General features: G+C 40.2%; 1 protein-coding gene across 9 annotated transcripts in view; it reads right to left on the bottom strand.

Annotated features, from left to right (window-relative positions):
* Positions 1-15,718, bottom strand: part of CA8 (carbonic anhydrase 8 (inactive)) — an 85,381-nt gene that overhangs the window by 58,671 nt on the left and 10,992 nt on the right. For all 9 annotated transcript variants that reach the window (XR_014057795.1, XR_014057796.1, XM_081504342.1 and 6 more), the window contains one exon: positions 8,061-8,185. Coding sequence is in view for 7 of the 9 variants with exons in the window: in XM_081504342.1 (XP_081360468.1) it covers positions 8,061-8,185 (125 nt within the window). In the remaining 2 variants the exon portion in view is untranslated. The remainder of the gene's footprint in view (positions 1-8,060; positions 8,186-15,718) is intronic.

Genomic DNA, 15,718 nt, shown 5'->3' with positions numbered 1-15,718 from the left:
CTGGGATTCTCCAGGCAAGAATACTGGAGTGGGTTGCCATTTCCTTCTCCAATGCATGAAAGTGAAAATGAAAGTGAAGTCACTCAGTCATGTCCGACTCTTAGCAACCCCATGGACTGTAGCCTACCAGGCTCCTCTGTCCACGGGATTCTCCAGGCAAGAGTACAGGAGTGGGTTGTCATTTCCTTCTCCATTAGATCTGTTAGAACCCAATTTTAAATATTTCTAGGGACTTTCTTGTGACTCAGTGGTTAGGAATCCACCTGTCAATTCAGGGGACACGGGTTTGATCCCTCATCTGAGATCCCACATACCTCGGAGCTACTAAGCCCTTGAGACACAATCACTGAGTCCATGTGCTGCAATTGCTGAAGCCCACACACCTAGAGTCCATGCTCCGCAACAAGAGAAGCCACCACAGTGAGAAGCCCATGCACCGCAACTAGAGAGTAGCCCCTGCTCACCCCAGTGTGAGAAAATCTCCACTCAGCAGTGAAGAGCCCATGTGCCACAAGGAAGGCCCAGCACAGTCCTCTCAAAAAAGGATAGCTTCTGTATTAAAAAAAATAATAAGCACCTTCTAAAAATGTCTACATGCAGCAAGTCTATAACCACCTATAAATTCATTATATATCATATTCATTTATAGGAACTTATTTTTTATTTTGCACAAATTTGCCTTTACATGATAAAACCAGCTACAATATTAACCCTTCTTTCAGTTTAGCAAGAAAAACCTCCCATACATTCTCAAACAATGATAATGAATAATCTACTACAAGAAATCCTTATAAATGTAAAATTGAAGGTAGGTTCAAAGTAACTACTTAAAGGTCAAGTTAGCCTTATACAATCCTGTTTCAAAGAGGAAATGGCAAACTGCCATATCATGTGGTACAGCTAAAAGAACATTTCTGTTTGTTCAGCACTATAATTTATTTTCTACTCAGTAAACTGTGAGATTTCTCCTCTAAATACATTTTAATAAATGAAAAAAAAAATAAACATGCTGAATCAAAGCAGGAGCTATGATTTTTATGGAATAAAAAGGCAAGTGCTCATTAGAATTCAGGAGACATAAAATCTGTCATTTTTCTCTACCCAAATGTGAAAGGCAGTTCCCTAATTAAGACCACTGAAGAGGCCACAGCGCAAGGTTCTAATTTTTCCATCTGATTATCCAAGAGGCTCAATCTGCTAGTCCTGTGGATAATTCCTGGATACCCAAATGATCATAATCATTACAGCTGAGAGAACTTTTTCTGGTCAAAATGATAACACCACCCAAAGAAGCTGAACATTCAAATGTGAAATTGCTTCCTTTAGTGCCAGTCTTAACTCTTCCTATTGGCAAGATTCCCTTTATTTCCCATAAAGCAACCACAATCTCAAATATTAACTATCATGGCAAATAAATTGCTCTCAAACTAGAGCTTCTTTTCCTAGTAAGACTTGGCTTTGGAAGGTGACAAAATAAAAAAGCATTTCTTGAACCAGAAATCAGTTCACAGATCCTGCGTGTCCTTTGCCATTTCCCGCAACAGCCGCTTCCTCTCCAGATCTGTGGGAGCATCGCAGAAGGGGTGGGGGGAGTTGATGGTCCATTAAATCCACCCCAATTCTCAGGAGGTTGCAAGGTTGCTCCTTGGAGACCCCTGTACCTTCACAAAGGCCCTCCGAGTTTTGTCTTCATAGCCCATTAGGCCCAGGCACAAGGTCACAGTTTCACTAGAACCCTTCAGAACAAGGTTAAAACAAGCCCACCTTGGACATCCCCGGCAGTCCAGTGGTTAGGAATCCACCTTCCAGTGCAGGGGATGCAGGTTCAATCCCTGGCCTTGGAACTAAGATCCCACATGCCTCGTAGCACCGCCAAAAAAAAAAAGCCAAAAAGCAAAAACATGCCCACATCTAAATGTGGGTGCAGGCAGACATAAATGCCCCTCCCAGGGGCAGTGGAGAGGGGGCATAGACTCCAGTATTCTCTCCTTCCATCTAAACCACCAAAGACAAGACCAGTAGTAAAGGATAATTCTTAAATGGAGCATTTAATTAACCAAAGGACATGCTTCTGCATCATGGTTTCCTGTAAAGTGCTCTGTGACCCTCAACCTTTGGGAGCCTCAGACTTCTCTAAGGTTAATAAGAGTTTAGCAAGTTACTTCAATATAACTTTTCTAGGTGATCTCTAAAGTTCTTCTTACAAATAAAGTATTTGACCATATGCTTTGTATGTCTAATCCTCATCATGGTCTAACTCACTGAAGTTGTCCTGTTACACTTCCTTGGAAAGTCAATGGAAGTCTCTATTTTGGAAGATTCACAAACTTAAAGGTCAACTTGGGATGCCTGTGGAAATCAAATAACTTGAAAAGATCATCAATTCACTATTAACCAATGAAACTCTTCTTGCTATCTTCTCAGGAAATGAATAAAAATCAACATCTTTCTGTCAAATGAATATGCAAGTGAGTTGAAAGGCAGCAACCCGAAGGTCAGAAGTTATTCACTCAAAGAACACTTAAATTGTAGACACTACTATTTGCCTGAAAACAACAAACAAATGTGGGATATCTGGAGACCTGGGGCATTGAGGGGACGGGGTATAATATTCAGGATTGGCACTTTATTATAAGATAAATTCTTCATAGTGTTTTGTTGGCCTAGTTTACAACCAAGGTCTGACTCTTCACAATTGAAGACTTCTGCTCAGGACTTCTCTGGTGATTGTGGTTAAGACTCCTCGCTTCCAATCCAAGGGGCACTAGCTCAATCCCTGGTCAGGAAACTAAGATCCCACATGCCACACCATGTGGCCAAAAAGTTTATTTTATTTTATTTTATTTTAAAAAAGGACTCCTTCTTCACACAACAGAACTTGACATTATGCACTCAGCTTTCCACAGACAGCTGGTATGTAGCTCAGTTCTCACTGAGAGTACACAGAGCAAGAGCTTCTCTTTGACTACAATGTAAATAAAGATAAGAGTCGGCCCTACGATAGCTGTGTCTCTGTCTGGATAATTCACTCTCAAAGGGTAAACTTTTAGGCCCAAAGGGGACAAAAGTCAAACCCCGAGCTCCGATCTCCTGCTGGTGTGTGGGTAGGATTGGTGCCCATTCTGATAAAACCACCATTCATCTGTAGTGAGATGAGGAAAATGGAAATAACCCAGGGATTTTTTTTTTAAAGTTCAGTAGATAGATAGCTGGTGAGAAGTTGTGGTGTAACACAGGGAGCCCAGCCAGGTACTCTGTGATGACCTAGGGGGGTGGGATGGGGGGGAAGGGAGGGAGGCTTAAGACGGAGGGGATATACGTAGAATTACAGCTGATTTGCCTTGTTGTATGGCAGAAATCAACACACATTGTAAAACATGTACCAACAATTCTACATGCAGGGCAGCAAAGGTGACACAGATGTAAAGGACAGACTTTTGGACTCAGTAGGAGAAGGAGAGGATGGGATGATTTGAGAGAATTGCATTGAAACATATACATTACCGTATGTCAAACAGATACCTAGTGCAAATTTGATGTATGATGCAAGACACCCAAACCCAGTGCTCTGTGACAGCCTGGAGGGATGGAGTGGGGAGGAAGGTGTGAGGTGGGCGACAGGATAGAGGGGACACATGTATACCTATGGCCGATTCATATAGATATATAGCAAAAACCATCACACTATTATAAAGTAATTATCCTTGATTCAAATAAATAAATTTTTTAGAAAGAAATTTTAATGTGAAATCAAAATAAATAAATAAAAGTTCAGTCTGTTTAACGTATAGGCTGGTGTTTACCCTGAGACCATACTCTTCCTACATCTAGTTATTAAATTAGAGACCCTCTCTTTGCAAAATGATAGGGAAAGCAGAGAGCTAATAATATTATTTGAAGGAAGAAAAAAACTTGGCCATACTATTGATCTCTCCATCCCCCAGATTTTTTTCTTAATTTTGCTGCTCTGGCACAAAACCTGAATGCCTAGAATGTACTCTCCCATAGAAGTATGAGTGTAGTGATCCCTGTGTGAAGATTAATTGCAATTTACCAGGAGTTAAACAGTTAGACTACCTTGAAGTAGCAAAGAACATGACAGTCTCCACATACAAAATGACTAAAACACAACTCATATCCTGAAAGTTGAATTTGAACTTAAATATCTGAAAGTGCCTCCATTAATTGGATTTGAAACAAAATTAATATGAATACAATAACTAATTCTAGTGATACGGTGGATGCACAAAGGATAGAGCTAATCACAAAATTCATACAGTATTAAAGTTGAACATCAAGAGCTAAGACATCCAATGACGTCCAAAGAAAATATGAAAAAAAAAAAGGAAATATGAAGCTTCTACAGCCACCAGAAGGACAAACATACAGGAATTAATTTGACTGGATCCCACACTTGTCTTAAATCAACAACCTTCTACTCACATTTGCTGTCATGATTAAATATCATGACACAAAATATCCACACAGTAAGAATTCAAGCTGGTAGACATCACCCAGACACTTGTAAAAATAGTTAATACATGCAAACCCATTATGTATTAGAAAACAGGAAGAAAAATGCAGCACAATTTTCTTTTCTCTTGTTAAGGCACTGTCATTTAAGCAGAAATCTGGAGTCTTCATAATAGAATTTGGTTTATAAGATGGAAACATGGCAAGAAATGTCAGGCAGCCATGAAAGCATGCGTGTTTCTGAAAATTGCAAATCTCAAGTAGGAAAAGCAGAAAGGACATGCTTGATCCATCTCTCTGAGCACAAGAGCTGCAGTTTAAATCGTTTAGTGTCACAAATTGCGTTAATTTTTGAAGTGATGTGGCTGACTACTAGTAGTATCAAACATACATTCAGGATTGCTTTTAGGACTGTATTTATAATTTTAAAAGGGCTTCCCAGGTGGCACAGTGGTAAAGAATCCTCCTGCCTATGCAGGGGACGCAAGAGATGAGGGTTCAATTCCTGGGTGGGGAAGATCCCCTGGAGTAGGAAATGACAACCCACTCCAATATTCTTGCCGGGAAAATTCCATGGACAGAGGAGCCCAGTGGGCCACAGTCCAGGAGGTCACAAACAGCTGGACACGATTGAGCACACACACACATAATTTTTAAAAGTCAACAGGCAAGCTTGATGAATTTCTGTTAAAAGCTATCCCCATGTTACATGCAACAGACAAGGTAAATGTTTGTTTACAGTGTTTGTTGAATAAAGCATCCACTTAAGTTTAAGTAAAATCAACAAAATATGTATCGAAATATCTTTTGGAGATTAAAGATACTCTTAAACTGTAAATAAGATACAAAAAGTGTCCTAGAAAATTATTTTTTTTAAATCATGTACCCCAAACAGTACCTGGTCCCCTCACTCTCCACTGTTCCTTTGGCTATGTCCTTATGTTCCAAATGGCCCTTGATGGCAGTTTAGGACAACTGGATGGTGGCAGTTTATCTACCTATCTCCACTTAGGCATCTCATTCCCTCCTCAACTATTCTACATGGAGTCCTTCTCTCTTTCACTGAGTCAGCCCTCTCCGCCTGAAAACCCAGCTTACCCTTCACCGTCTCCATTAAAATAAAACAAAACAAAAAATACCTGACTCACAGTTACCTCCCTCTAACTCTGTGCACCCACAGCGCCGATGCACTCAACAGGACCCAGCACTAAAAACCAACATCAGATGACCAACAGAAGTATTTTTCTCTAGGACTGGATCAGAGATCATCCGGGATAATACAGAACTCAAATATTATTCATCACCTATTTTGGAAAAATTACAGTCAGTAATTCTATCATTCTAAACGTAAAAATATTTCTGCAGAAACAAAACCAGAATTCAATCTCCACTCAGCACAAACCATTACCTGTGCTTAATGGACCAGGACAGTTAAACCTTCATCAAGTAGCAGGACCAGTCTGAATGTTTGATCCGGAAGTTCTTTTTGACTTCGGGGAGAAAAGCACATATCACTGACTCACTTAAGCGAATAAAACCCCCCAAGGCTCTAAGTTCTGTGTGTCACAAGCAAAGTCACTGAATCTTCATCCAGAAGTTGGTGCTTTCCCAAGGACTTCCATCTCTCCCTAAATTTTTGATTAGACCAATATATCTTTGAAGGTTGGTTGAAATGGAGAAGTTTTCAAACACAAAGAAGAGGGCAAGATGACAGCCCAGTGTTTTCCTGTCCCTCTGCAGCCCTCTGCTACTCTACAGATTTATTTATTTGGAATCTTCTTTGGTCCTCTCTCTTCTTTCATATGTTCTGGTGTGAACTCTTCCTTCTCACGTTGGATGGGGACAGGGCAGCAGCAAGAGGTGACACAGAGATGGAGTGGAACTGTTTCAAGGCACTAGAAGTGAGAGGATGTCTGTGGGCATTGAGGAAAAAAGCCCCTAGAAAGGTAACATGTGAAGATCCAACCTCGCCCATCAAGGCCTTAAAGAAGTATCTCCTGTTATTGTCCTCAGTATCACATACCACATATACTATTCAACACACTGCAACTGGTTTTTTCCTTTCATCCTCAAAACATGTAGTATTTTTTAATTTAATATTTCTTTTAAGACCCTGAGCTTTTTTTTTTTTTTTAAAGAAAGGGATATTTTGAGCTTTCAAAAGAAAACTTTTTTAATGATTATTCAAGCAACACTGAGAAATATTTTCTCTGATTTCATTCTTTAAGGTACATGTATCACTTATACAAATAGTAGTGATTTCCAGGCAGTGAGGCAGATATGAATGTGGCATCTGGTCATGAGCAATTCCACACTGCAGTACATGCAGCTGGGAATGATAGAGAGGAAGACTGGCATTTTGATGGCCTCTCAAATATACCATTACTTGTCACTGATGGGCTATTTCCCAGGAGAGAACTTTGGTCCTTGTAGAAAGAAATATGAACAACAAAGGCATCCTGTCAATTGCACCAACATGGGTTGTCTCGATGTTCCTGGCACTGGACTCAATGTTGGAAGGAACACGGAGAGAGAGAGGGAGACTGTCGTAGCTTGGGCTGTGATAACAAATTACCATAGACTGGTAGCTTAAACAACAGAGTTTATTTCTCATGGCTCTGGAGGCTGGGAAGTCCACAATCAGGGTACCTGGTGAGAGCCCTCTTCCTGGCTTGGAGATGGTCCTGTGTCCATCACCCAGCAGTGAGCAAGGAGAAGCAAGCTCCCTCTGGACTCTATGAAGGCACTAATTCCATCCATGAGGGTCCCACCCTCATGACCTCTTATAATCCTAATCACCTTCCAAAGGCTCCACCCCCTAATATCATCACATGAAGGGGTAGAGTTCCAACATATGAATTGAGGGGGGGTGGTAAATCACAAACACTTCAATCCATAACAAGAGCCCACAGTTAGTGAGAAGGACTCTTTAAACACTAAAGGTTACAATGCATGAGATCAATGCCTCAGCAGCCATCTATCAAGAACACTGGGAGCATAGATGAGGGAGAGATTAATTCTGCTTTGGGAAGAAACTCAGAAAGAGTCCCATGAAGAAATGATATGCTAACTAGATACTGAAGAAGAGCAGGAGTTGACTAAGAAGATAAGTAGGGGAGTGACTTCTTCAGACAAAAGAATAACTCTCTAAAAATCTCTTTCTCCCCCTAATTGCTGAGATGAATAAACCAACTTACCAATTTTAATCAGAGCTAAACTAGACTTTTAATTACCATTGAGGTGTCTCCAAATGTTGTTTTCTGCTTATCATCTATTCATAGCATCCACAAAAGTGACCCGATGAATCTGCAGAATTTTTACAATAATAATAACACTGTGATGAAACTTAACAGCATAGATTACCTTTATAACCAACAGCCCATGTGCATTCTCCAGGCCCACTAAGGCTAATGGGAAGTTTCTTCTGCTGTCAAAAGCTTATTGAGGACTTTTTTACTTTAATATAAATTGATAAAATTCAAGAACTACACAACTACTTGAAAACTAAGTTACTTTCAGTAAATAACCAAATACTCTATATGAACAACAAAGTTTTGTTGTGGTTCAAGCTGATTTGTTCTTCTTACCTCCATGGGAAAAGCTTTGAAATTAACTGTGTGCTCAGAACCACGCTGGTTTTCTCTTCCCCAGTGAAATCTAACTTCATACAGCTCAAATTCATGTCCTTTAGGCAATGGACCTCCTGATAGAACTGAAAAAAGAAAATAAGTTCTACTTAATTACATCTCAAACACATTCATCAGCAGAGCATTATAAACATTTGGGGACATTTTTTGCCAAGAGATCCTATAAATTCTACAGATTAAATTCACATAGCCAAAATGAGGAGTATAACCACTGTGGGATGAATTCATACTATCATCTTGATACAGAAGACATTCAAAAACTCTGAAATATTTGGGAATGACATGTATATGTTAACTTCTTGTACATTTTAGGCATAGGAGCAGACAGGAAATAAACACAGCAGCTATCACAGTTTCCCCTGAGACTTAAACTTAGCATTGATCAGGAGACAAGAATATGACCTGAGTCTCAGACTGACCAATAATTTTCTATAGACTTATCTCTAAGTTAAACATTGTTTATAGATAATGCATTACACAAGCACACTTTCAATTGAGAGAACAGATGTTACCTGTCATAATTACCCATGAAGCCAATTATTATTAAGCCAACCTGGTTTTTCAACAATGAAATCACAATTTTTAAAAAGCAATCTATCATCCAGTGTCACATAAATGCAAATGAAATAAAACTGTGATAAAATATTCACAACATTTAAAATATTAAATTTTAGTTCTATGGGGCCCTGTCTCTGTATCTCACTTCTGGAGATAACCTAGAACTCTGTCCCAAACAAGGGCACCCTGAAGGATGATGAAAAATATATCTTCTCTTGAAGCAACAAAATACTGGGCAGGGAACTAAGATCTCGCTTCAAGCCACAGCTCACTGCTGTCTCCCTGAGATCAAGATCAGTCTCTTGCTTGCTGCCCCACAGCCTGCACCATTTGAAATGGAAGCACCCTTCATCCTATGTGTCTATGACCCAACCTAAGGCTTTGGGGCAGGGTGGGGGCGGGTGGTGAAGGGCACAATTCTAACACTCCACTCTTAAAAAAAAGCAGAAAACTCTCTTGGATGAGGCTTAGCTCCACAAGGCTAAGCGAAAAGAAATGGGAGTATTGTGAAACAAAGAGGATTAAAAATATCTTTCCCCAAAACATTTTCATCAGGTACACACACACACAAACACACACAAATAGTTTCTGAAACCGTTGCAGAGAAGTTCACCTGTACTTTCTTATAGCAGTGGATGAACCAGATCCTGTTAGTGAGTCCGGGGCAGGAAAAAAGAGATCTGAGCTTCACCTGTACACCTCCCAACTGCCTAGTGGCCAATATTTCTTCAGATTAAAACTTGGGAATAGAGATGATCTTTTTACATGCCCTGAAAATTCAAACTGCACAGATGCATGTTTTATCAAGGAGAAGTTCTGGGCCCTCAGGGGTTTCACTGAAAAATACTTCAACAAATACTTTTTGATCACCTACACTGTAGCAGGCACATGGTTATTTAAGACACATGGATGTTGACAAAACAGACGAAACTCACTGGCTTCATGGATCTTACATCCTGCTGGGATGAAATGCAAATGTATATATTTATGAAGATCAGACTTTTACTGTGATATTTATTTGGTCATTACAGGACTTCCCTGGTGGCTCAGACAGTAAAGAATCTGCCTGTAATGTGGGAGACTCAAGTTCTATCCCTGGGTGGAGAAGCTACCCTGGAGAAGGGAATAACAACCCACTCCAGTATTTTTGCCTGGAGAATCCTATGGACAGAGGAGCCCGGTGGGCTACAGTCCACGGGGTCGCAGAGTCAGACAAAACCGAACAACTAACACTAGCACTTTTGGTCATTACACAGTCCTCATGCTCAAGAAAATTATAATGAAACCAGATCTTCGGGGTCTTACATTCTACTGGGTTGAAAAGGAACACAAAGAAGGGAAGCGTTTTAACCAGGCCTGGTCCCCAGGGAGAGGTGACAAAGGGGAAGTTGTCAGCCAAGACTTGGTTCTGGCACCTTTCACTTTTGCTGCAGACAAATAATCCAAAGTTAAACCACACTAAAATCACAGGGCTGTGCAAAGCCATAAAAACTGACAATATTCTGAATTCAGAATTTTACAAGGTTCCAGGTAAAAGCATTACCTGTTCATCCCCCACAAATGATTGTGTTTACAGACCACAAATAAATAGCAGCTCTCTTTCACTCATCTGACAGCATCCTCTCAAGACATTATTCTTCCTTTGGACCATTTACTTGCTTTACAAGAAAACTAGTCATAGCAAGAGAAGAACACTTATCCTGCATTTATGAATATCAAATTTTGCTGAGTGATATTTTGTCACTCTATGGCAGATTTATTAGTTGTGGTATCATCACCTTCAATAAAATTACAATGAAACATGAAACTCACACTGATGATGTGCTGCATTTCCTGAGAATAACAAACTTGTGAAAAGGACACAGGATACACTGTTGTCATTGCTACCACCTCTGTTGTCTTGAACGCTTTTTCTTTGATTGGCATGGCCATTATGCTTATATACATAAAAGAGTTCCTTTCAGAAGCTTCTGCAAAATTTGAGAATCCATAGACATGACACATACACACTCCCCTGAAACTATCTAAGCTTCTATAACCCTTTGCTGAAAACAGATTTGCCAGAGAGTTCAAAGGCTGAGTCGCCCTCATTTCATTTGAGTTCAACATACATGTTTTGAAATGGACTCCATGCCTGGCCATGTGCTGACCACTGAGTGTGTAAAAGGAAGGATATAGCCTTGCAGTGGCAAGGCATTCTCAGTGCTGAAAGAACTAAAAGTGACTGCATCGGGGCAGAAGGGAAAGGGGCTTCCCTAGTGGCTCAGCAGGTAAAGAATCCACTTGTAATGCAATAGATAGGAGTTCAGTCCCTGGGTTGGGAAGATCCCCAGGAGGAGGAAATGGCAACCCACTCCAACATTCTTGCCTGGAGAATACTATGGACAGAGGAGCCTGGTGGGCTACAATCCAAAGGGTAGCAAACAATCAGACATGACTGAGGACAGAAGTAAAAAAAAAAAAGAGCAGAAGAAAATGCACAAGGCAGTCGAAACCCAGCAGGATCCAAACCAAAACCAAGGGTGGGTGTTGGGGGGGTAGGGGAGGAGTTAGAAAGTAAGTCAGGGAAGACTTTACGGAGGAGGTGACAGCTAAGCAAGTCTTAAAGGGTAAGCCTTGATATTCTCATGTTTCACATGATTTTGGGAGTATGGATCTTTTCTCTGTAATCCTGTTTAGAATTTGGTGGATTCTTTGGATTTTTCATCATTGTAGGAAAAATGTATTCAATTACCTTTGCTTCCTATTGTTTGCTTATTTTTCTCTCTCCTTAAAACTCCTGTGATAAAGTCACTAGGATTTCTATTAATAGAGCTATTTCCCATACTACTTAACTTTGTTTAATGTTTTCATCATTATTATTTTGTACTCTATCCTTGTGGAAACCCATGTTACTGCTAAATCTTACTGCTGTTTAAAATAAGTGAAAATGGAACTAAATCTATTACTAGCATATCCATTTATTAAAAAGTGTTTTTTGTCACCACATTAAAAAAAAAAAGGGTAAGCTAAGAGCAGAAGTGAAAAACTATACTTTAGAAGCAGAAAGAAGAGGTTCAGAAAGACTCAGAGGTGAGAAATGGCCAGAATGGGTGCCAAGATAATAAAGTCGGAGGTGTCCAATGGCCAAAGGCAGGCCTCAAGGTATGAAATTGGCCGGGTAGAGGTGGGCAGATGGCAGCCCATGCAGATGGGCTGGAGTTTATCTTGGAAAATCATCACTAGTTTTTAAGCAGCGGGCTAATATTTTTGCATTTTAAAATATTACTCCCAGGTCTGGGACTTCCCTGGCAATCTGGTGGTTAGGACTTTGTTTCCACTGTAGAGGGGTACCAGTTCCATCCCGGGTCTGGAAACTAAGATCCTGCATGCCGCGAGGCACAGCCAAAGAAAAAATGGATTAAAATGTTACTCCTAGGTCTGCATAGATGGTAGATCAGCAAAGTGCAAGCCCAACTGTTGAGAAAGCTGCAGCCACAGCCAGGAAAAGACAGCATGGCTGGGAGACAGAGCCTGCTGAAGTCATGACCCCAAATTCAGGGAGACCAATGCCAATGGCCCCCCATGTGTCCCCCAAAGGATCAGAGGTCCCTAAAGTTCACTCTTAATAAGTTTTTTTAATTTATTTTTAATTGAAATATAATTGCTTCACAATGTTCTATTAGATTCTGCTGTACAACGTGAATCAGCTGTAAGTACACACATATCACCTCCCTCTGGAGCTTCCCTCTCACTCCCTTCCCATCCCTCTAGGTCATCAAAGAGCACCTCTCAATAGGTTTAAAGACCTTATGAGCTTAGTTTAATTTTTAAGGAATCCTAAATGTATTCATAAAACATTCTAAAAAATAGTATTAATTAGTTCTTTTAACATTTAAAGTCTTCAAAGCAACAATCAATATGTGTAACAGTCCTTAGCTTTTAACCTATAGCTTTATTTCACATTAAAGAATAAATATCATCAGCTCATAAATGAAGTACTAACATCAAACAAGAGGGAGAGGAGACCTTTAACAGGGTCTATAAGCAAAGTGAAGCAGATGAAGATAACAGTCCAGATAATTCAAGTCCCCCAGAGTCAGCTAATAATAAATATGATCATAAAGAAATTCAAGTTTTGCTCTCCTAGTTGTCCTCATTTACATGAACTTCTCTAAGAAGAGATAAGTTAATTTGTATTTCAGGTAGTAAATGATCAATAAATATGTATTAATGGAGGGAGGGCTATCATTTGAGGACCAGCTAAAGGAACTAATTATGTCTGGAAAGGAAAAATAGCAATTTCATGGTATGATGGTAGTAGTCAATATTTTAAAGAATGTCATGTGGAAGTACAATTGCAGGACCTCCCTGGTAGTCCAGTCCGCCTGCCAATGTAGGGACACATGTTCGATCCCTGGTCTAAGATCCCACATGCTACAGGGCAACTACACCCGTGTGCCACAACTACTGAGCCTGCGTGCCCTACAGCCTGTGCTCTGCAACAAGAGAAGCCACCGCAATGAAAAACCCATGCACCACAACTAGAGAGTAGCCTCCATCTGCCACAACTAGAGAAAGCCTGCAAGCATCAAGGAAGACCCAGCACAACCAAAAATAAATATTAACATAAAATTAAAAAAAAAAGAAGAAAGTACAATTACATGTGTTCTGTATAGGTCCAGAATTCCACAATAGAAGCGATGACTGAGATCCCAGGACTTTTTGATGTGGTTTCACTCGAAAGCAAAATGGACCCTCTCTCAGTGAGGCATGAATATCTTTTCCTGAGCTGTTCAAACTGAAGCCACGCAGCTACTGGCCAGAGGGTCTGAGATCGGGGGCTGGAATGGTGGCCTCCAGAGGGCCAACCCATTCAGTGAATCTATGATTCGGTCACCTTCCTAAACTCATCTACTGCCTTATTGTATCACCTACACACTCATACTATTTTCTTCTCAAGAAGAGGGTCGAGGAAGAAATTTTGAGAAATTCCACCAATTAAGGATGATGGGGGATGAAGAACTGGCAGAGGAAAGGTAGTCAAAATTAAGAAGAAACATCCAGAGCTTGTGTGTCATAGAGACCAATAGGAGAAAGAGTTTCCAAAAATTCCATTGCAAATGCAGCAGAATTAAAGTACTATAAAGATTTTAAAGTTGTCCTTCAATCGTGGGATGAAGAGCTTATCAATGACCTTGGTTTGAGAACTTTCAGCAGGAGGTCTGGAATGAAAGGTTTGTGCTCACGACATCTCTTGTCAGGATACATTTAACAGGAGGCTTCCTGTGTGCTGTTTTCAGTCTTGTATGAATTCTATGTTCCTTAATAGCACCTGAATACAGGTATCAGAGAGCTGGCAAGTCGGCTTTCGGGGATAATAGAAATTCATGTATCTCATTCATATGGAAATTCCATATGGTGAACAGCAGCCATTTACAAGTCTCCTCATTTCTGATATGCAAAGTGACTTTTACAATCCCCTCTCTAGAGAATAATTCTAGCCTCTGGCTTTCTAGATGACTTGTTACATCTTTGATCCCTATCTCTGCTAAAAAGGGCTATCTGGTGAGAGAGTATATATATATGCCCACAATATGTTGAATAAATGCCTTTGTTCCACCAGAGCACTGGTCTCCGTGTCTTTCCTCATTTTCTCTCGCTCTCGCTCTCGCTCTCTCGCTCTCTCCCTCTCTCCGTTTCAGGCTGCTTCCACGGAGCACAGGTGTCCACCATGTCTACTTATTTGCCAGGGCTTTCAAGACCTCTTCGAGAGGGCGCCCTGAGCCTACGTAGACGGTGCTAGCTCTTTGTCCTAGAGTTATATTGGCATACTGTGTAAACCAGGGCATATCAGCCTCTTTTCTTCCCTCTTTTACTTTCTTATCAGTCGACTCTGTACCCCCAAGTTCCAGTCCATTAAAGGACCACAAAATTGGCGCCTGAACAGGGACTTGGGATACGGCAGGTCGGGCAGAGTGACCCCAGAAAGCTTATTGAAGCTGGTAAGTACTAAAGACATGGGTATAATGGCGAGCCTATTGAGGCTGGTAAATATTAAAGACGTAAATATAATGGCGGGAAATCCAAATCACTTTTTTATTTTTCTTTATCACTTATTTTTACTTTATCACTTATTTAAAGCTCAGGGATTTTTAGTTTTACACCAGAAAATAGAGACTGGCCTTCAAACAGTGGTTGAATGTAACCCTTGGTTCCCTGAGGAAAGCAATATTAATTTAGAAATTTGGCACCAGGTCAAAAAAAAATGCTAAACGAGCCACCAAAAAGGGAAAAAACATTCCTACAGATTTCTGGCCTTTATGGGCTCCTATTGAAACTATGATTCTACCACTTCAAGGTCATCCTGGCCCTCCAGATATTCAACAACAGGCAGAACACTTATTACATAAATATAAACTAAATGATAAAACCTTACAAAAGGCCCAGTTGGAACAACATAATATATTTACTAACCCTCCCTTGGTTGTTCCAAGCATTCCCTGTCTGCCAGGGGATGCAAATTTAAAAGCAGCTCCTCTGCTAAAACCTAATGATTCTAGCAAAGACTCATCTAGTACACCTTTTGACATTAAAATTAACACCTTTCTAAATAACAATGATGAGTTTGTACCACATACTCTTAATTGTAAAAATCTGCTACCTGCCCACTCTCCTTCGTGACAGAGGCTTTCTAAATTGCTGACTTTACAATCACAGGTCTCTGAAGCCGATGGTTTTTCCGTTTTTCCAGTTTTAAGAAATCCTGATGCTCAAGGGCATGTAATACCTCAATATGAGGCTATTAACTTTTATCATATGCAACAAATAAAAAAGGCTATAACTGTGTACGGCCCACATTCACCTTTTACTAAAGTACTTCTAAATTCTATTACTTCCACTCTGGGAAATTTTGTTCCCCATGATTGGCGTATTTTAATAAAAGCTCTCCTTAAACCAGGAGAATATCTTCAATGGACAATGTGGTTTCATGACATAGCCAGAGATCATGCTAACAGAAATGCTCGAGCTGGTGTTCCCCAAAATCAAATTACTTTTGA

This window comes from Giraffa tippelskirchi, chromosome 6 (genome assembly GCF_054371585.1).
Source record: "Giraffa tippelskirchi isolate mGirTip1 chromosome 6, T2T-mGirTip1v1.2.pri, whole genome shotgun sequence".
NCBI classification, from domain to species: Eukaryota; Metazoa; Chordata; class Mammalia; order Artiodactyla; family Giraffidae; genus Giraffa; species Giraffa tippelskirchi.
This window is presented reverse-complemented; position numbering and strand designations above follow the sequence as displayed.